The 23,130-nt window shown below is 42.0% G+C and overlaps 1 protein-coding gene across 2 annotated transcripts; it reads left to right on the top strand.

Moving 5' to 3' along the window:
* Positions 1 to 21,224, top strand: LOC137431169 (CD63 antigen). Of its 2 annotated transcripts, none has more exons than XM_078781581.1 (8): positions 1 to 130; positions 203 to 280; positions 15,024 to 15,212; positions 15,575 to 15,649; positions 15,743 to 15,832; positions 16,091 to 16,258; positions 18,947 to 19,030; positions 20,761 to 21,224. In XM_078781581.1, exons 2-8 carry the CDS (start codon positions 215 to 217, stop codon positions 20,824 to 20,826), a joined length of 738 nt encoding a protein of 245 aa, XP_078637707.1. In that variant the 5' UTR covers positions 1 to 130; positions 203 to 214; the 3' UTR covers positions 20,827 to 21,224. The 2 variants fall into 2 exon arrangements, with proteins under 2 accessions (XP_078637707.1, XP_067978279.2); XM_068122178.2 differs by having other exon boundaries at positions 20 to 120.
* Positions 21,225 to 23,130: the final 1,906 nt, after the last annotated feature.

Raw genomic sequence — 23,130 nt, 5'->3', positions numbered from 1 at the left:
CGCCCACATATTTAGGGGTGTGGTTTGCGGCGGATACCAACTACCAAGCGAGCAGAGATCCCGACAGTCAATTCTGGTTCCAGATCGAAGCATCGTGTTTAGGGGATTTTTCAGTGCAAGGTGAAAGCAGGTAGGTAAAAGCAGGTAGGTAAAAGCATGTGCGTGCAGCAATCTTTGATACTGACGTTGTGTGTGTTTCCAGATCACAAACATCATGGTACTTGAGGGTGGAATGAAGATTGTGAAATATTTGCTCTTCGTTTTCAACTTGCTCTTCTGGGTATGTTTGATTAATTAATTATTTAATTATTTGGTTGCATGTTGAAACCTGAGTTGCACTTTCCTCGATGGCTTCTTCCTCGGCTTTGGAGATCATGGGACCAACTCACGGTCACCTTCTTGTGAATGTGTTTGTCACAAGTGGGAAACAAGGTGACTTCTGTGTTCGACCGAGCACTTGTTATGCCGTGACGTGGACCTAGAAATGCTGTAGACAGACGAGTGTTTTGATGTTTAATTTGTCATGAAATTGTAAGTGTGTGTGTGTGTGTGTGTGTGTGTGTGTGTGTGTGTGTGTGTGTGTGTGTGTGTGTGTGTGTGTGTGTGTGTGTGTAAGGTGTGTATAAGGTGTATATATATATATATATATAAGGTGTGTGTGTGTATATATATATATATAAGGTGTGTGTATATATAAGGTGTATATATATATATATAAAAGGATGTGTGTGTGGGTGTGTATAAGGTGTATATATATATATATAAGGTGTGTGTGTGTGTATATATAAGGTGTATATATATATGTGTGTGTGTGTGTGTGTGTGTGTGTGTGTGTGTGTGTGTGTGTGTGTGTGTGTGTGTGTGTGTGTGTGTGTGTGTGTGTGTGTGTGTGTATGTCTAGGTGTCTCGTCTATGTGCTTGGCTTCTGTCCCGGAAGGTACAGCGTTAACTGTTGGCCCATAGATATATCTAAGTGCAAGGAATAACCACAGAATAAAAAGGTGGTTGTTTGTGCATAGTGCAGGATAAATCTTCCACCCCTCGTGGCCCTGGAAACACCTTTTAAAGATCCTACTTTGTTCATAATTTTGTCAGCAGTTTGAATTGATTATGGCATTGTCTGGTCATGTTCACATTGCGGATGATTATGAAATAACAAAACCTGCCCAACTACGTATACACCCTCAAAACCGGAAAAGCCACTTTTGCCTTTTTATTTTATTTTTATTTTTAGGTTCCTGTGAACCTTCCCAAGGATATTGGGTTTGGAGCATGAGAATCCATGTGCGTGGCATGTTTGACTTGTATCTACACGTTTGTGGTGGGGCTTTAGGATTACGCCCATCCTTTTGGGAAGGGTGGGGTGCCGACCAGGTGGAGTGTGGAAATGCCGACACTGTTGTGAAGGACTTGGTTGGTGCACAAATCCAGCATTTGTGCACACCTGTTGTATTATATAGGAATTTAAACTTTGACCTCGATGTGAAAGTCGTGTATTAGCTAGGTTGCTGTTTGTCCCATCACCTGAATAGTTATGGAATTGGCATATAGGTAAAGCGCGTACAAATCTTCCATTGGTACGGCAGTCATTGTCTTGGAAAACAACAGTGGGATTATGGGATTGGGCATGACATTGTGCACACCAAATTTCTCTGGAATTTGGAAGTAGAAAATGTGGGAAGACAAGGTTGGCCAAAAGGATGGGCTCTTCGCTCGGTCATTGATGAGCCAGCTGGATTCTTCATTTATTTATTTTGACCACAATTTGACGACAACTTGGTAAAAATTCTGTTAACTGTTTCCAGAAACTTCGAATCCGAATCTTTAAAACGGTTGCTTTGAATCCCATCCACTCGGGCGTCAGTCCAACGGCTTTGCCGCGAGGCTACTCCACTACCATTCGCTTTTCTTGAGAATATCATGGATGTAATTTTTCCAAACTGACATTACTACTGTCTGTAATGACATGCTAACTGGTAGGGATAACCTTGTTTGTAATACTCGAGTAAATCGACTATATAAGAGAGCCAGTTGTGTGTGTGTCGCTATTTTTCTCAGAGATGGCTGAACAGATCTTCATCAAACTTTCAGAGGTTCATCAGAGTGCCTGGGCGTGTTTCAGGCCAAAAAAAAAATTTAAAGTCGTTTTTTTTATTATTTAAAAAAATTCACTCTATAGTGCCTACACCTTTTTGATTCATCAGTTATTTACAAGTACACATTCACATAAATAAATACAAAACGATCACCAGACATTTGAACACAAATAATCTAACTATTCCGGCAGCGGTCAAAGTTTGTGGTAAGGATTCTTCTTCTTCCTGACCGTCATCATACTTAACCCAAACGTGATCAACGGCACATTCACCAGCATTTATTCAACGAAAAGGTAAAATGATGATTTGACATTTGTGAAGGATTCTGATTTGGATGTAATTGCTTTTCCATTATATTTTCCCTCATTTCAAATATGTTAATGTTTCTTTTTCACTTGAGCAACACCGGATACTCCACCTATAAACGCTTTTATACTTTACTCGGGATACAAATACAACTTTGTCTGGGGGGGTCACATAGGCAATGTGACGGCGGCCTCCTTCTACCCCCCCCCCCCACTCCTCTAAAACAGACGCCTGTCAAATCCACCCCCCCCCCCCTTCCAAAAAGATGTATATGTAGTACATCTCTCCCCTCACCTCTCCCTCCCCTCCCCATTGCTCACCCCAACCCCCTTGCTTACCCCTCCCACCCCATTCCTCTCCCCTCCCTCTCCTGCCCCCCCCCCCTCCTCCAGCAACGCCAGGTACTCCTGCTAGTTTCTGATAAATCTGAACGAACTTTTCAAAGTGAATTAAGTAATGAAATAAACATTACCAACATGTTTTTGCTTTAATTGTTAAGCATTGGCTTGGAGAGTGAAGACTACACCTGTTACCCTGATGAAATGTTAATTACCCGGCACTCGAGAAGCAAAAATCAGGGTTAAGCATTCAACTGTGTATGTCTGGCGTACATGCGTGTCTGCATTTTTGAAATTAACTTTCCAAGCAACCGTTGGACCGATAGACACAAAATTTTACCAGAGGTGCGCCTCCGCGTGTAGAATCTTTTTATTCATAATTATGACATCATAGGTTATGTGGTCCGGACACAATCATGGAAAAACGTTGCACCTCTATATCTCTGAAACCGCTCAATAGAAAAAAAATGAAACATGGCTCATTGTCAAGTACTCCCCATGGGGAACAAGATATGTTAATGATGTCATCGGTGCTTTCATTATGACATCATAATTAGACAAATACAACGCTTAGTCTGATCAATTTGAAATTTCATGAGCATGATCTATGCAACAATTGTATTAGAGAAAATAAATTTCTGATGTCATCGCTCATATGGCCATATTGGATCAAAGAGAAAAAAAAGAAACATTCAAAAACAGAAGAGTTGGCTCGCACCAAGTTGACTGCGCAGGCTATCGTACTATAATTCACCAAATGTCTGTCTGCCGATGTCCGTCCGTCCGTCCGAAAGTACCGCAAAAATGGCTGAACCGATCGCAACGACATTTTGGGTGGGTAATCCTGGGATCTCCCAGAGTAAAATGGGCTATATTGTTTTTCCAATTTCAGCTTTGGCCTCCAGCATTTTCAGGTTGGGACTTACGCATAACGTTATTTTCCCGGGTGCCGCACAAACGGCTGCTCCGATCGCTGCACTGCTGCACCGATCGGACTCAGTGACCTTGGACAAAGACCTTTTATATGGACATGGGTTGAATCCCTGCTTGAGAGAATGCCAAGCCCCTCCCCACCATCACGGTCGTCTCTCCAACTCACAATCCCACGAGATATGCGGAAAGGACGACCCAAAACCAATTATCTTCTTTTCGATTCGTATATAAACATCATTAAAAGTAAATAATGACCTCGGCCAAAGTTCAAACGACGTGAGTTTAATCTCTACATGAGAGAATTCCACATAGCTATTTGGGTGGTGTATAAGCTAACAGATCGCTGTCTCCATCGATCTTGCCAAGGCCGTAACACCTATCGGCTCAAAATCCTTTTAACTGTTGACTTGGTAGTGTTTACAATGAAGGAAACATTAACAATGTTGTTAAAAGTTTATTTTGTGATTGGAGTTATGTTGTTTGGAATGAAAAAAAGATATCGAGTTCAAGTAAATGACGACATGCCATGATGGTTTCTACTTTCTAAACATGAACTTCGCGGATCACCATATGCAGATTCGCCACGGACCCACGAGATCGATGTTTCTATACGTGAACGTACCCGTTTGTTAGCGAACGGGTACGTTTTTCATGGAAGTCCTTCACGAACTTGCTGTCCATGTCTGACATGCGACTGAAGGTGCGACAGGAATGTGGAATTTATTGGTTTCATGCTTTAGCATTCGCCGTATCTGCATTGTCTGTTTGCCTCTGGCCTCCCACCCGTGCATAGCATGGGTATTTCACTAGTTGTATAAATTCCATCTAATTTATTTCTGTTTGGGTGTTTTGTACCTTAATTTTGTTTTCTTCATGAGCTATTTGGGGGGCTGTGTTACCGGGGGGGGGGGGGGGGGAGGATCATTTTGACTTCTGCCCGTAAGTTCTCCAGAATGAAACATCCGGTTGACACGGAATTTGGTGTGTAGATAGAAAATCCTAACAATATGCCTATATAATCGAAATTGGTGATTCAATGGCTTGTTTTTATTTTAATTACCGAAGTATTAATTAATTAAGCACGTATGCAAATTTTATGCATATTGTTCCCAAAAATTTTTACAAAGAAAGGAGCACGGACAAACGTCCATTGCACATGCTTGATGGGAAACACTGGGGTAACAGTTTATAGCTGGATCGGATTCAAACGCAGGCTAGACAATTTGGAGGTGAGCATGCGTACCAATAACTCTTCTTCTCTGCCCCAAAATTCACCTTGGGTAGGGTTTGATCAGATAAGTGAATTTTAGGATTTGTCAGATGATCCTTGTGTTGATGTGTGGTGAGCACGATATATCAACTTGGTGTTACTTGCATAAGCCAGCCAGGCGTTCCTTATCCAAGTTTTGAATGGAGTGCTTGCTTGAGTGCTTAAGCCACTTGGTAATCTCTCTACAGGAAACTTGGTAACTGAACACACTCCTGGTGTTTGACTAGTTTCAGATCCTCAGGCCATATCTGTCACCTATTTATTAACGCACAGGTTGTAAACCTGGTGCGTTATAGCGTTTGCCTGGGAATTTCTGTCGCTCAAAAGTGAAGCTCATTTCTGTCGCTCAAAAGTGAAGACAGTTTCTGGCGCTCAGATGTGTAAACATGACGTCATCAAATCTATATTTATGCTGCCGGTTCTGCTGCGAACTACTTCACCATGGAAAGTACCATATGAATAATAATTTCCATGTGCCAACCTGGGCGGAATCCAAGTGGATTCACTTGACTTGTTTTTTATCACAGTTTTCTTGCAATTGGGGCTTTGGTTAAAGTGGGCCTTAACCTTTACAAAGCCAGGTGTGCATCATTTTTTTGTTATGCCGCTTATGCCGCTTATTTTTTGTTATTCTGCTTATTTTTTGTTAATCCGCTTATTATTTGTTATTCCGCCTATTTTTTGTTATTCCGCGTATTATTTGTTATTCCGCTTATTATTTGTTATCCCGCTTATTATTTATTATGCCGCTTATTTTTGTTATTCCGCGTATTATTTGTTAAATCCGCTTATTATTTATTATTCTGCTTATTATTTGTTATTCTGCTTATTATTTATAAATCCGCTTATTATTTGTTAAGCCGCTTATTATTTGTTATTCTGCTTATTTTTTGTTATTCCACTTATTATTTGTTCTGCTTAGTTTTGTTATTCAGCTTCCGCAAGGTTGAAGTTATTAACTCAACTGGACTACCGTCCAGTTGAGTTCATCACATACTGAACCCTCCGGCGTCTGTCGTCGTCTGTCGTCCATTACCTTTTCGACGTTAACACTCCAGCATCCACAAATATCAACCAATTCGGATCAAACTTGCCATGCAGCATCCTTACCCCAAGGACCAGGTTGTATTACATTTCAGCCCGATCCGTTGAAAAATGGCGGACTTAGGCGACCATTTTGTTTTTGGGCATGAAAACGACGTTAACACGCGAGCGTCCACAAATATTAACAGATTTTGATCAAACTTAGAATGGTTAACCTTTACTACACAAGGTAGGTTGCTATTGCATTCCAACCCGATCCGTCACAAAATGGCCGCCATAGGCCGCCATATTGTTTTCAGCTCCGAAACGACGTTAAGACTTTAACGTCCACAAATATTTATGGATTTTGATCAAACTTGGTGTGTGAGACTTACCACACAAGGTAGGTTGCTATCGCAAGTCAACCCGATCTGTCACAAAATGGCCGCCATAGGCCGGCATACAAGGTTGTTGGCTTTTCATTTCAGTCAAATCTAGTACAGACAACTGACATACTTTAAAGTTGTCCAGTCAGTTCAGTTGAGTTCTGCTTCCCTGGAAGCTCTCGTTCCGCTCATGCAGTGCCCTTTTTCGGTTGGGGAAGGATATTTTAAATTTGGCCAGCATGCTGGGGATAACTCGCCTACTTGTACTCAATTGAAAGCCACTTTTCCCATCAACGTGTGCTGCCACTGCTGCATGTGAGATGCCTGCATGGAAGTTGATATTCAAGTTGGGTTGGGATTCAAACCCAGGCTGGACAGCTCAAAGGCGCGTGCGTGTGCATACCTAAAGGCTATCTTACCAGGCCTAGTCTGTGCTCTATCCTTAAATGCTGAATCAAGCAAGGAAGCAGCACAGGGTCTTTTTTAATCTTTGGTAAGACTCGACTGGGATTCGAATCACCAACCTCCCAGGCTCAGTGGACCCTCCAACCACCAAGTGTGGTTTGTTTAAGTTGTTTGTTTATTATTTACTGATTTGCTTATTATTTAGTACCACTTCTATTATGTTCTATTATCTTGATTCAATTGCACTTTTATTTTGAAACAAACTTGCATAGTGTTGTGTTACAAGCACTTTGCTTCTGAATGTTTTTTTTTTGTTTTTTTTAAAGATTCCAACACCTGCATATTTGATAAGAAACCTGGAATACGTAAAAACGCGATCGCATACATGAAGTCCAAGTGTTGCTCGGCGTACTGGCCTTCTGTGGCTGAGGTCATCTGCTGCTTTACTGAGGTCATCATAGGCCAAACGACCAACATGGCCAAAGGTCAACAACCTTTTCAAATTTCTAAAATTCTCAATTTTCATCTGATTGACTTGAAATTTGAAAAGGATTTTCATATCGGCTTACTGAATTCAACCCCCAACTATTTTGGGGTCAACATAGGCCAAAAGGTCAACCTATTCTGACTTTTCCACTTCCTCTGACTTGTCACAGTTACTGGGGGACACGTCAGACGTCAGACATATTTCGTGGCCTTGTTTGTTACGATGCTGTTTCCAACATCAGGAAACAATAACTTTCCGATGGTTGTCCTTTCCCCAAGAATAGAAGAATTGCTAGAACCATAAAAGTGGAGTCGGAAATTAGGAATTGGACATCTTTGCGTCATGACTGCTTTTTTGTTGTCATCTGGAAATGGTGATTGAGGCCAAAGACTGGAGATGTTCTAATCTAGGGGAGCCAAGAATCACAGGAAGAATCGTAAAAAGTTTGTTCATCTGATCCTCCTAGCTTTGAGCGTTTGGAAATATTTCCATATATATCATTTTATTTATTTATTTATTAATGTACAAGTCCCTGCCCATGCCGTGGGCTCATCTAGCCCATACAAGTACAAAGAGGATCAGATACAAAGTAACACCACTGTGCTTTCTTTTAGTTGGGCAGTTTAGCTCCTAGTGGTAGTTTAGCTCCGAGTTGACCAGAAAGGCCTGACCTTTTTGTGAATGTCAAAAGCCCTTGGTTATTGATTGCATGAATAGCAATGTTTCTGAAATATATATATATATATATACAGGGTGAGTCAGAAGTAGCACCCGATTTCTGTATATATATATATATATATTATATATATATATATATATATATATATATATGTATATATATATATATATATATATATATACATATATACATATATATACATACTAGCAGAGGTACCCGGCTTTGCACGGGAGTGGGAGGAGGAGGGGAGGGGGAAGAGGAGGGGAGGGGAACGGGGGGGAGGGGGGGAGGGGGAAGCGGGGGAGGAGGAGGGGAGGGGGAAGAGGAGGGGAGGGGAATGGGGGGGAGGGGGAAGGGGGGGGAGGGGGGAGGGGAAGGGGGGAGGGAAGGGTGCGGGGGTGCCCAGGGGAAGAAGGGCCCCTCCCCTCCCCCTCCCCCCCCCTTTCCCCTCCCCCCCTCCCCTCCCCCTTCCCCCTCCCCCTCCCCCTTCCCCCTCCCCCTCCCCCCCTCCCATCCCCTTCCCCCTCGTTCCCCTCCCCTTCTCTTCCCCCTCCCCTCCTCCTCCCCCTTCACACCAGGGGGGTTGACTCAGCCTGTCATCCCACCGAGGTCGGAAGTCGGAACTCATTGTCGTCAAATAAATGTAGCCTGTATATTTCACTCTTTGTCACATGCCGTTGGTCCCATGTCAATCGGATGAAGTTGAAAAATTAACGTTACGAAGGTTCTCTGGGACGTACTGATTCCGAATAATGAAGTTGAAAAATTAACGTTCCGAAATACGCTAATTACGCTAACAGAAGCGCTGGAGGGAGCACTGCGCTCCCTCCCTTAGATTCCCTCCCTCTTCTGCTAGCGCTAATTACGCGTAACACTAATTTTAAAACCCGAAGTTTTTTTAATTTTAAGGTGTGCTGTAGTCAGAAGCGCTAGAAGCGCTGCGCTCCCTCCCTTCGAATCCCTCTCTCTTCTGCTAGTGCTAATAATACGCTAATTTTAAAACCCGAAATTTTTTAAATGTTTATGTCTCCGTGACATTCCTGGGACCATCCCGAGTCGAACAGTACTTTCCGCTCGCAAATCCGTCCACGGGTTCTCGAGATCTTAGAGATCGTAGATAGATCAGGATACAGACACAGAGGCCAACTCTACTTTATATATATAGATATACATATATATATATATATATATATATATATATATATATATATATATATATATATATATATATATATATAATATATATATATATTTCTGTCAGTTGATTGTTTGTTTGCCATTTGTATTAGTGTACAAGAAGGTAGAAATAAATGAATGACATGTTTATCTAACCATTTATTCGGGGGAAAATTATTACGGAAGTGTACCAAGCTGTTGTACTTGCAATTTTCAAAATGCCCTCCCTCGTGATCGATGCACAATTGCAGCCGAGCAGGCACAGAGTGGCACACACGCTTGCAGAGTTCGATATCAATTTCCTCAAACTTTGCAGTGATTTGAGCCTTCAATTCCTGAATGGTACGAGGCTTTTCATGATAAACAAGGTCTTTCATGGGCCCCCAAAGAAAGAAATCTGGAGGTGTAAGGTCTGGGGAGCGTGCCGGCCACTCGATCGGACCGCGGTGGCCGATCCACTTTCCGGGATCCACTTACACTTCCGTAATAGTTTTCCCCCGAATAAATGGTTAGATAAACATGTCATTCATTTATTTCTACCTTCTTGTACACTGTAATACAAATGGCAAACAAACAATCAACTGACAGAAATATATATATATATATATATATATATATATATATATATATATATATATATATATATATATATATATATATATATATATATATATATATATACATATATATATACATATATATACAGCCTTGGCATTTAATATGTAATATTTTTTTTTTCTTGACTTGGGTTTACTTTCTGAACTCAGTATATCAATCTGGTGAGTTTCTTTTACCCTTCGGTGATGTCTTTGTTGAAAGAACAATGTCACTGATTGTCTTTCGCAGCAAGAAGTCAATAACAGGATTATATCACAGGTGGCGTGACAAAATGTAAGGACAGGTACATTTGACGATTGGCTTCACAATCGGGTATATAAGGGTTGTTGCGTTCTGTATTAGTGGAAAACAACTGCTGCACATCTACAAAAGTTATTGCCGCTTCCTCTGGAGATGGTCCGTCAACTTGACAATGCTGTTTGTCATGGAGTGGTGGCTTTACGAAATTTTGGCATGAAACAGCGTGCTATTGCTCGGCAGTATGGCATCACTCAAGGTCAGGTGTCAAAGATCCTGAAACGAAATGCTCAGAGGGGTGTCCCTCCTCCAATACCGAGGCCAGGACATCCACGCAGAACCACAAGGAGAGATGATCGCCAGCTGCACCGGTTAGTCTGCAATGGCCGTACCACGTCGGCTAATCGGCTTAGGGCTGAGTGGCAGCAACTGACAAATGTGCCTGTATCCAGAAGGCTAGTCAACCAAAGACTGGTTCAGCAGGCTATCGTGCCAGGCGTCCCCTGAGAAAGCCACGCCTGACCAGACAACACAGCCATCGCCGATTGCAGTGGGCCAGAGAGCACCGTCAATGGCAGCCAGGACACTGGAATCACGTGACCTTCAGTGACGAGTCTAGATTTCTCGTCTATCGTCAAGATGGCCACGTCTGAGTGCACAGACAAGTGCATGAAGCCCACAACGAAGATTGTATAGTGCCAAGAGTCCAAGCTGGAGGTGGTGGGGTGACCGTTTGGGCTGCTTTTCATGCAGGGGGCAATACTGACCTGATTGTTCTGAATGGAAACCTGAACCAGTTCAAGTACAGGGTCATTCTGGAAGAAACATTGCTTCCATTTGCTCGTGCAGCCTTTCGAGGAAACTCGGATTCATTCATATCAATGCACGGCCTCATCGTGCTCGCATGATCCAACACTTTCTTGCTGACTGTGGTGTAGAGCATTTGGAGTGGCCTGCCATGTCCCCAGATATGAATCCGATAGAGAACTTGTGGGTGGAATTAACGCATCAAATCGACAACTTGGACCAGCAGCCTGCCTCTGTGGGTGAATTGCAGCAGGCTATTGTAACTGCATGGCAAGCGATTCCTGTCCAAACCTTGGCAAATCTCGTGAACAGCATGCCTCAACGTGTACGTGCTCGACTGAATGCTCGTGTGGGTTACACGAAGTACTGAACTGTAATTTTACTGTCCGTAATCCCAGTCATAATTTAGCTTTTGTTTTGTTGAAATTTTTTTTGGCTAATGTGCAAAATAGAGATACTTCTGGAAAACGTACAGAAGTTTAACACAGTACTGTCCATGAATTGAGTTCGATATCAGTTTACATCACTTTCAAGGATCAATTTATTTGCTTCGAAATGTCAAATGTGGTTTTTGTTTCTTTTAAAGGTCACATTAACAAAATCTCGAATAATTTCAACATAATTCCAATGAATTTTTGGTTCAAAGTCATCTTGAAAAGTAAGTTCACCCCCACAAAAAAAATATTCCATATTAAATGCCAAGTCTGTATATATACAGAAATCGGGTGCTACTTCTGATTCACCCTGTATATAGAATAGCTCTGAAAACAAATCTTGCTTTGAGACATATTAGCAAGTTTGGTTAAACCTGCTCAACCCTGCGGTGAACCGTTGTGTGCCGATTGATATACCTGCCTCCTGCTGGTATATCAGGTGTGTAATGTCTGGTGTGTAATGGATCACTGTTTCGCCATTCAGACTTTTTTCCATCAAGTCTCACATCCTGGGCTCCAATCTCATCTATTGTATAAATTCTGCCACAAGCGAGCAAAAGCTCTTGCCATCTGGCCATGAAAACCAGCAATGCAAACTGTTGTGATGTCATGGTAGTGGTGGCTTTCTGAACACTGCGGCGTTGCTTTCTGTGCTTGTGGGAGCTGCTGTTATATGGATGGTCAATGGGTCGTGTAGTCAGTCTATGGTTATGAAGGTAAGGTGTGTGTTGGTCTATCCGTGAATCAAATCCCCAAACTATGCTGAGCTGACTTTGGTTTCCTTACAGTGCATGGTTTCTGCTTTGGCTTGGTTTTTCATTCATGTCTGCCTGGGTTGTCTCACTTTGCCTTCCACAGCTGTACAAAGGAATAATTGTTTGACTATTCCTTCGAAGAGCCTTCATTTTAATGGCACTGCCACGGTGCTTGTACTTTGTCACATGCTTGTCTGTAAATGAGCTGGCTGTTGGGTTGTGGTTGGTTGTTTAACGACTTGCTCTGCCGTGGGTTTGATTCCCATGTCACATGTGGGTTGGTGAGAGCAAACGAACAACTGCAGCAAGGGTGTCGAATGCCACTCGGGATGAGATCTGGTAGGCCTTCATCCATCCCTTTGTGTACTTGGGAAGGCTGTTGTATGGCTTCTGATAAGCCTTCATCCCTTGGTGGACTGGAATAGGATGTTTATGGCTTCTCTGTTGGTCTGAGAATGTGTATATACTTTGTGCAGTTCTTTCTTGGTTGTAATATTCTTGTTCCTATATAATTTTGTTAAAGGGGAACCCAAACGCTAATTTTTTTTCTGAAAACCGTTCATCACAGTCTAATTTGAAGGAAAATTATTTGTTTTTGTTTTTTGCCAATCATAAAGGGTCAAAAAGCCATAAAATGTCGTTCATCTTGCCAGTAACATCACGCTATAAACTCGCTTTGATCCAAATGGCGGCTCTACATGGAGAACAGTGTATTTCGAGCTCGGATTCCGATATTTATTCCACCGTCATTAGCAACTCTGAAGGTTCTCCGCATGTTGAAACTGATCAGTGGGATTTTGAAGAAACTATTGGAGACAAAATTGGTGATGAAAACTCTTTTGGGGTAATTGTGGAGCCGTATCGTTTTGAGCCTTGCACGAGCAATTCAGACGAAGATGGTGTTGGTGAAGATGGCGGTGTTGTGTTAGTTGTGCAGATGAAAATGCCGGTCGCATGTTCATAACAAATTGGTAGATTTTGTTTTTCCGTTCCATTGACGGTTTATCAGGGATCTTGTATTAATTGATAAATTAGTTATATTGCTCCAGAAGAAATATGGCATGGACTTGCGTCTCGGACACACTCGGACACCGCTGACCAAATGGGCGACAAATGATTTGTCCCACCATAGCAGGCTGACCCAGTGTCTCGTATGTTACAGGATCGTCCTGTTTCATACTTTCCCGGGATGGCATTTGTGTCTGTGGTAGTGCTATGTCGTGTTCCACTGTCATGTCCGTGCTGTGTTGTGCCGATATCCCGCCCTAGTGGAGGGGGTAGGAAGGGATGGTGGTGAGGTGAGATGGGTCGCTGGCAGGACAACACAGGTTTGATTCACTGCTCAAATCGCCCATGTGCTGGTAGCTGGGTAGAGATGATGTTGCAGTTTCGAATGATGGCTGTTTATTACACTTAATTGTGGGTATAGCATTCTCAAACATGGCAGATAACCAAGATCCATAGCCATCTCTGTTGTTTCATAACAGTGCTCTGTAAAATGTTCCAAGTACAAAAGCTAACATTTTGTAGGCACGATCCACACAGGTATTTCGGACAAACCTCGTCCAATTTTTGGCCACCCGTGTAGCATGAAACCATCTCAGTGCCTTGATTCAGCCTGGAAATGTTGGTCTAATTTGATTATTGAATGCTTGAGGTTTGTTATGAATTTCCAAAATAGATTTATTTGAGAATTATTGGCATATCCCGCAAGGACGCTATGAGTAACGTTCAAAAAAGTTGTCGGAACAAGCTACAATACTCTTAATATAATGGAAGGAAGGTATGTTGTATGCATGTGTCAGAGTATTTGACCGAGGAAGCTGAAACTTTCAGGGATTAATGAGGACACCCTGAAGTTGTGCCTGTTCAAGTTTTGTACGTGTTAGAAGAAAGTTGAATGCTTGGAAAAAGGTCATCCGTAGGGCAGGTACTCTGCTAGTACCTAATAGTCCAATACATTTTTATGGCGTGCAATGGCACTACTGGCATGACATGACGGGTCCTCGGCGTAACATCCCAACTGACTGACTAAGGCCTAGTTGATTTGAAGCACTGGGTACTTTTTGTGCCCAGGGTGGCTGGAATCGAACAAAGACGACAATGCTCAAAGGTAGGTATGCCACTTGTCAGCCCTTGTGATGCTCAAAGCTTTGCACATTGTAACGTGCAGGTTATTGGCAGTTGGAGACCACAGATACAACACTGAGGAATTGAAACCAGAAGTGACAACATTTCATGGTAAAGGCCAAACTTCCTCCTGGTACATCATGGGACTACTACCATAATAGACATTTTCTACAGGGAGAGGAAACATTTGAATTGATACATTTATTCAAATCAAACATCTTTTACACTTGCACGTCTTTGTTCAGTATTGAACTTGCGTTGTTACCTCCGCCACCGAAGGTGGACAGAGGTTATGTTTTCGCCCCTGTCTGTTTGGTTTTTCTGTGAACAGGATCTCTCAAAAGGTTATGGATGGATTTGGATGAAACCTGGTGGACATGTTGGGTGTGTGATAAGGAAGAATTGATTCGATTTTGAAATTTTTGGTGAAGATCTGGATCTGATAAAGGACCAAAAACTATATAAAGCATGATATTTCAAAAAGTTGTGGACGGGTTATGACAAAACGTGGTGGATGAGTTGGTTAGGTGACAAGAACAAGCCGATTAGATTTTGGTTCAGGTCCAGATCAAGATTCGGCCTATTAGTGGGATACAAGGCGTAAACTGTTCAGCCTGGTGGAGGTATGCGATCTAGTTCCTGGGATGAGGGTCAGAGGTTTGTTCCACTTAAAAGGGTCAGCATTATGGGTAATCCAAAGTGCCTCCTTGCCACATTATTTGTGGAATGGGAGAAATCCTTGTTGCATATGGCAAAGTAATGAAGCTACAGTCGGACAAGACTCCAGCATATCGCTCTTCTTTGCCTAACAGGTTTCCCTTACAGCAACCCTCTTAATCTGATATTGCTTTGCTTGCATCACTGTGTTGACTTTGTCTCACCAAGTGAGCCCATTAAACCACCACTTCCTGTATTAACCACAAGCTCTCTTGTTTGCCACCAGCTCTCGGGCCTAGTTTTGATCATCATTGGTGCGGTGGTACAAGCTAAGGTGGGTAGTTCGGGTGAACTTGGCCATGATGTTGGCTCTGGAGCACCCATTCTCCTCATCGTTGTTGGTTCGGTCATCTTCATTGTCGCCTTCTTCGGATGCTGTGGTGCTGTGCGTGAAAGCCGGTGCATGCTGGGCACGGTACGTTGGGCAGGAAGGACAAAACTAGCCTTGTTGTCCCAGTGGATGTGTTGAGTAATGGGAGCAAGTTTGTCTAAATAACAATTGTGCAACGTCTGAGCAGAATGTCCATGTTGAGGTGCATAGACGAGGAGGATAGTCGAGTACCTTTTAAACTTAAACTTTTGCTCAGGTGATGTAATGAGTTTTTTTGTGTTCCAGATGAATTGAGTGATGGAATGATAGCAATAATGTGTAAATGTGGCTCTGAGCAATTTGTGCAAATTTCCTAACGTAGGTGAGTTTGCTTCATCTTTGTCACAGCAACCATTCCATCCCCCTTTATTCATTTTATTTATTCATTTACACCTTGATCCTAACAGTTCATTGGCCTTCTGGTGATAATCCTGGTTGTGGAGATCGCTGCTGCCATTGCTGCATTCGTCTACAAGGACAGGGTGTGTGTTGCATAGACCTGTTCTGCGTGATATGCGCCCCTTTCCCATTGTATTAACTGAAAGATTAATACCAGGCTACCTGTACATTGACAGGTCAAAGGACTCGTTGATACGGAGCTGAAAAAGTCCTTGGACTCTTATCCGACAAAAAAGAAGAAGTTGATCGACAACCTCCAACACGATGTAAGGATTGTTTATTATTTTGGCGTGGAGTTCTCCAATAGGTGTTATGTCCTATTGTCTAAAGATTTCCCATAATAGGCTTTTCCATACAAACTATGCTCAAACGATCTCCTCTTGAATTCTTCATGTTGTCGGTGTAGTGCACACTCATCGGCATTTCGGGTAAAATCGACAATCGTTTACACGTTTTTGACAACGCAATGAAAGTCTCGATTGTGATGTCTCTTCTGCCAATCCGTGTCCTCTAAACCTGAGCAGATGCAGTGCTGTGGAGCACAAGGTTATAAAGACTATGAAGACCTCCCGAATTGGACTACGAAGACTGATGTCCCAGCATCCTGCTGTCTTGACATGTCCAACAGCACGTGCAATAAGGGCATAACGCTGCAACCCCCTCAAGTTGCAGAGAAGAGTGTGTATATTCGGGTAAAGTCCCTTCATTCCCTCTGTCAGCTGTTACATACCGTGATCTATGAGGAGCATTAGCGACTGGACGCTCGCTTTGAAGCGAGGTATCGCGCAACCTGTCCGGGGACTCTGGAACCTCTTTGTGAAATCCTGGAGCTGGTGGGATCTCACCTCCAACTTGTGGTTCTTCAAATAACGTTTTTATTTGAAAATTGTTATTTTAAGATGAGTTCCAGTTCCAATGTGAAACTTTTTTAATGGATGGAATACACTGAAATCTCAAACTCTCCGAATGTCATTCCACACCAAAGTGCCATGTGACTGGACTAATTTTGAAAGGAAAGCTACTTGCATGAATTGCAGTTGGAAAGGTCTTTCATTGGATTATCTGAGTTGTCTGTCTTGATGCAAGACAGTACAATAACTTGTAATAGTCGCCTGTACCCAAATATGTTTATACTCGACTTTGCAACTTTCAAAATGAGGGTTATTTTATTTTTGCGCGTGTGATGTGTGCATTTACACTGACTCGGTTCTGATTGGCCTTTACATTTCAAAATGGCTTGTCGAGGTGCGCTGTGGTATGTGGTCGCCTGCAAGGCCTAAGGGCTTGACTTGCACATCCCAAGTTGCTTTTAGGCACAGTTTGATAAAGTTGGCCAATTTAAGCGTTACACTTTTGTCCAATTTAATAATAAGCTGAATTTGTACCTTTTTAATGCAGATTGTATCCAAGTTAGCAGTGTCCTTTCCTGGTGGCTTGTCCATGTCTAGATTTGAGAGCATGATGCAAAAGATTCTGTGGTCTGATGAGATGAAAATTAAACTCTTTGGCCTGAATGCAAAGCGCTACGTCTGGCAGAAACCGAGCACAGCTCATCGCCCATCTAACACCATCCCAACAGTGAAGCATAGTGGTGGCAGCATCATGCTATGTGGATGCTTTTCAGTGGCAGGGACTAGGAGCCTTGTAAGGATAAGACAATGAATGAAGCCAAATACAGGTAAATCCTTGAGGTAAACCTGCTTCAGAGTGCAAAAAGACCTTAGACTGCAGTATAGATTTACATTCCAACAGGACAATGACCCCAAGCATACAGCCAAAGCAACATTGGAATGGCTTCCGAACAAGAACATGAAAGTCCTTGAGTGGTCCAGCCAAAGCCTAGACTTGAATCCCATTGAGAATCTGTGGAAAGACTTGAAAATTGCTGTTCACCTATGCTCTGCATTCAGAGATAGAGCTTGAGAAAATCTGCAAGGAAGAATGGGAGAAACTCTCCAAATCCAGATGTGTAAAGCTGATACAGACATACCCAAGAAGACTCGAAGCTGTAATCACTGCTTTGGCATAATGGGGTATTTTGTCGATCGTTTACAAAAAATCTCAATTTAATTCATTTTAAATTCAGGCTGTAACTCAACAAAATGTGAAAAAAGTCAAGGGGTGTAAATACCTTCTGAAGGCAATATATATATATATATATATATATATATATATATATATATATATATATATATATAATGTGGACTCCAGGGACGGATCCAGGATTTTTTTTTTAAGGGGGTAGGTGTCCAGAAATGAAGAGATCATGGTGCATAATACTCACCTAGATGCTGCGAGCACGAAGCCGTCAAGGCGTGGGGTCCGGCTGACACCCTTTTGATTAAAGTGACACCACTTGCTCACAATCCTTTTGGAATTTACTCCAAAACAAAACCTGTTATTGTAGCAATTAAATTGTAGTACGTATCTGAATTTGTTCAGGAACTCCAAGGATGGATTGTTCATGAATATTCATGAGTTGGCAAACTTATGTAGCAATCGGAAACGGTTCCCCTATATGCTGTGTATGTTTGTCAATATATGGAGAGTGGTTCTAGTTGCAATTTCCATGCATGTAATTTTCACACACGAAGCAAAGAACCCACCCCGAACATCCAACTTAGCCTAAGGTGTGATCTACTCCTTGGTGCCATGATGGCACATGGTGTGGCAGTGAAACGAGCAGGATTTTTTTTTTTTTAACTGGCAATTTAGTACACTGACTAAGTCATATCATCCAGGCACTTCAGGCGTACTTGCCTGAAGGTGGATGACAGAGGCAGCTAAACTAGGCAATTTCAACCAACAGTGCAAAGGCCTTACTTCCACTAATTAACCCGTACCCACTTAACTGTATATGTAACTGGAGCACTTGTGGGGCAAGCAGCCGCCATGTTGGAATACCCTTCCCTCACTGGAATGCGAGAGGTACAGGCATAGCTGAGAGTGTGATAAGTGCTTCACTTTATCAGGTTTCATTGACAGATTGATTCACGTTTGTTTTCCTCTTTTGTTTGTTCTCCTTTGGAGCCTTGTAATGAAGCCCGAGTCTGATTTTAGCAAGTCCAAAATGTCAAGTTGAGTTGGTCTGCGAGAATAATTGAGTTTCATTTCAGTGCCCGAATAAAGTGGAATTAAAGTGTGGAAAGGGAGTTTAAACTACAAATTGATAATTGTCCAGAAACAATTGCTGCTTTGATTATTAGTATTTTTTCAAGCAATACAAGACACACACACACACACACACACACACACACACACACACACACACACACACACACACACACACACACACACACACACACACACACACACACACACACACACACACGTAGATTTGATCACCCTATATAATCAATAAATGTTGTGACCCCAAACAGGGCTGCAGTAATGTTGTGGAGGAATTCTTGCAAACACACCTCAAGTGGATAGCAGCAGTTTTGCTTGCCATTGGAATTGCTCAGGTACGTTTGCTCCGTGGAGGTTGGTACCTGTGAACACTTTTTTGTTTTTGTACACCGCTACTTTCCTATTCCTTTTCCCGGTGCTGCATGACGTCATCACCGGGCGTACATTGCAGGCCCGGCAAAGGAGGCTCGGCGATGAAGCGTGCAGAAAGGGGGTACTCGGTTTTCATTCGGTTCGCTTTGCTTGTTTGTACGGGGTTTCTCAACCGTCCTTTGAGCTAGGAAGTTTAAATTTGGGCACAATAGTGAGCACATGCTTTGGCAAAAATGGTAAAAAAAAAAAATCCATTAATCAATTGATTATTATCTATTTATTAAGTACCTATTTATTTTCTCTCTCATATGGGCACTCGGGCATCTCAGGCACCTTTTGAGCTAGGAAGCTGATATTTGGACATGGCAGTGACCAAGTTATTTCGCTATAAAGGTGTTGTATAACAATGACAACCCACACGCAGGTTCTTCAGCTTAACCGTTTAATGGCGTCTCCTTCTCCACTCCACCCAGCTTGTACACGTCACTACCCATTACGCCTCATCCTTTCCAGTTCATCGTGCATTCATTAATATTCATGTAACTCCCAATACCACAAAAGGGTATTTTTGATTTATTGATTAGTCATTTAATCCATTTTTTTTTTTTGGATGAATTAATTTTCAAAGTTACAGATTCGGAAAAGGGTATTTTTGATTTATTGATTAATAATTGAATCAATTAATTATTTTTTCGATTAATTGCTATTAGCCAATTGATTAAGAAATTAATTATTTTATGATCATTATTTATTTTAATTTCAGAATTGATCGATCAATTTATTGCACACGGCTCCCTCCCAATTCCGTCTCCATGTGATGCACGACGGCATCACTGGGTGACCCGGCAACCCAACCCGCTCCCTGAAGGATGTGTTTATTTATTTGGCATGGGGACGGTGTTCTTTGAATGTATCTCTACTTGTAATAATTCATTTTGTTTTGAAATGTCTGAATTTATAAATGTCAATTCATTAAATGTGGATAAGTTGACATCCCGAGGTGCATCTACATTGGACAAACCTTTTAGATGGTAGGGTATATGATGAATAATGAGCAAAAGAAGGTTAAACCATGAGAAGGGCCAAAAATTCTATAGTTGAAATAAAAAGACTTGGAAATAAGAGGAGGCCATTTGGACCATCAAGCCTGCACTCCATTTATGTTTATCACTTTTTATTCACTGGGGCTGTTGATGGTGTAGTCTCGAGGTGCGCACACCGTTTATGTTGCCACCACCTTTCCCGGACGACTATTACATGCATTACCTAGCCCTGCCTTACTACCGTGAAAATAGTGTATTTAATATGTGGATGGCCCCTAGAGGTTGCATAATCAACTTACAGGTAGGGTAAGAAGACAATCGAATTGGTTAGCTTTCAGTTGTAAGGTTGCCTTGCATTCTCAATGGGAAAAGAAGTTTAATGCTCAAATCCATTAACGATAAATCTTACTTTTTAACAGCGTCATCTTTGTTTAGAATTTGCAACACCATTTTTGGTGGCTTTTAATCCTCATCTGTCGGTTCAGAAGACCGAGCATATCGTAGGTTTAGTAGGAATCGACTCGGGCTTGATCTTTCGATGTTTGTTTTTCTCCTTTTATCCTTGATGTACAATAAATGTTTCCTTGCTAACAAAGAATAAAAGGCACTTGTGCAGAATGTAACAGCATCTACTTTATCCATTTCTCCAGATTCTCGGTGTGGTGTTGGCTTGTGTCCTAATCTGCGGCATACACCAAGCTTACGAAACCTTCTAAGCCCATTGAAAAGGAGTGTGCAAACATGATCTTGCAAAACGAGTGTGCCTGCCTCTTGCCTTGCCATCCGGCTGTGGTTTACCATCGTGTGGATAAGTGAATAGAAATTGCACGTCTGTATATAATTAATTACTTTAGACGTTCATCCGTGGAGTGGATATGTTGGTTGGAGATCTTGTACACAAAAAGCAATCAAGGTTACCTTTGTTTATTTGGGTGTTTCTTTTTTTTTCCAAGTTTATTATGGCAACAATGACAAACATTCTCAGATCTGCACATGTACTTTACTTTCAAATCGTTTATACCGGGCCAAGTACATTATTCAATTGAGGAAGTCGACTTTTCTGTACCATTGCCTTACTGACTGCATGCAGTAAAATAAATCTTTATAAACCAAAGCATTCCTTCTTGTGATCTTTAAGTTGACCTCCATTGAAAATGGTGGTTTTGCCTTGGAAATGCACAAGCTGGTGGGTTGAACTTGTTTGGGAGAATTATTTTTTGTTTTGTTGTTGGTGTTTCGCCCAGGTTTCCCGGAGGTCTTTAACAATCGAGCACAAAGCAATGACTGATGTCGCGTGTACACCAGACCATGAGGCAACGCAAGATTGCCCTCGAAACGTCGAGCTAGTTTATTTATTTATTTGAATCAACCCAATCCAGTCGTGACATTTGAGGCCAGTTGGGGTTCCAAAAACTTCACAAACTAATTGCCTTAAACTGGATTTTTAACCCGCAACCTCAGAATCCAGTCCAGTGTAATCGGCAGTAGGCCTTGTCTCATTTTGGAAACTAGTTTTGTTTTTTCCCCAAATGTTGACATTTGGTTGACAATTTCTCCTTTTCCACTTTATTATTGCATCCTTTGATCAAGCATTTGTTATGACGTTATCAAACGTTACCGTTTTCGAAAAGTTTGCCAAACTGCCAACTTAAATTGCCTTTAACGCTTTTTGATAACTCGTTTACCAAAGGCCAATAAATTAAGCTTTGCTACTTGAAGGCAAATTAAATGCCAGGACTCTGCTTCTTGAACATGTTTTTTTTATAATTCAAACAAGCAGGTGGCATCTACAATCACGTGAAAAAGTAAGTACACCCCTTGTAAAGTTTTGACTTTTTCAACATATTTCAACATACAGCTATTTGATCTTCATTTCAACAATATTGAGAGATAAAGGTGATATAATATAACAAATATCATGAAACATTTACATTTTGTAGTCAATTGTATAATTTAAATAAACATAAATGCAAATTTCACATGTGGAAAAAGTAAGTACACCCTTGGTGATCTTGCTCCAATAGGTGATCTTGCCCCCTTTGGCAGAAACAACCTCAAGTGGGCATTTCTTATAATTGTCTACCAGTCTCTGACATCGACTGGGAGAAATTTTTGCCTACTCCTCCATGCAGAATTCTTTCAGCTGTGCGATGTTTGAGGGGTTTCTTGCATGCACAGCTCGTTTCAAATCCCCCCACAACATCTCGATGGGATTTAGATCCAGGCTTTGACTTGGCCATTCCAGAACCCTCCATTTCTTTCTTTTCAGCCATTCCTTGGTGGAGTTACTGGTATGTTTAGGGTCATTGTCATGTCGCAAGGTCCACCTTCGGTTGAGCTTCAACTTGCCGACAGATGGCCTCACATTATCCTCAAGCACCCTTTGGTGTACAATGAAGAATTCATAGTGGATTCTATGATGGTGAGCTGCCCAGGCCCTGTTGCAGCAAAGCTGCCCCAAACCATAATATTTCCACCACCATGCTTTACAGTTGGTATCAGGTTCTTGTGGTCAAATGCTGTCTTTGGTTTTTGCCAAACATGTCTTCTGGTACTGTGGCCAAATAGCTCTACCTTTGACTCATCTGTCCAGAGCACATTGTTCCAGAAGTGCTGTCTTTGCCTCGGTGCTCATTGGCAAACTTTAGTCTTGCCCTGATGTTCTTTCTGGACAGCAACGGTTTCCTCCTGCCACCTCCCATGTAGATCAAATTTGTGCAGCCTCTTTCTAATGGTGGACTCGTGCACTTGGACATCAACAGTGGCAAGAGCTACCTGTAGGTCCCGTGTTGACATTCTGGGGTTCTTTGAGACTTCTTTCAGCATCTTGCGGTCTGCTCTCGGGCTGTACTTGCTGGGGCAGCCTGACCTGAACAAGTTGGCAGTTGTTTGGAATCTTCTCCACTTGTAGATGTTCTTCCGGACAGTCGAATGATTGATTTCAAATTGTTTGGAGATCTTTTTAAATCCCTTCCCAGACTCGTAGGCATCTATACCCTTCTTTCTGAAGGCCTCAGAGA

Source organism: Myxine glutinosa, chromosome 7 (genome assembly GCF_964187855.1).
Source record: "Myxine glutinosa chromosome 7, kmMyxGlut1.1, whole genome shotgun sequence".
NCBI classification, from domain to species: domain Eukaryota; kingdom Metazoa; phylum Chordata; class Myxini; order Myxiniformes; family Myxinidae; genus Myxine; species Myxine glutinosa.
The sequence above is the reverse complement of the archived record's forward strand: the minus strand, read 5'-3'. Positions and strand labels throughout refer to the sequence as shown.

Bases quoted from the DNA above. Each gene is read 5' to 3' on its own strand.
- LOC137431169 (XM_078781581.1), top strand. From the start codon at position 215: ATGGTACTTGAGGGTGGAATGAAGATTGTGAAATATTTGCTCTTCGTT. The intron at 15,213-15,574 runs GTACGTTGGGCA...TGATCCTAACAG, and splicing joins GCCGGTGCATGCTGGGCACG to TTCATTGGCCTTCTGGTGAT. The intron at 19,031-20,760 runs GTACGTTTGCTC...CCATTTCTCCAG, and splicing joins TTGCCATTGGAATTGCTCAG to ATTCTCGGTGTGGTGTTGGC.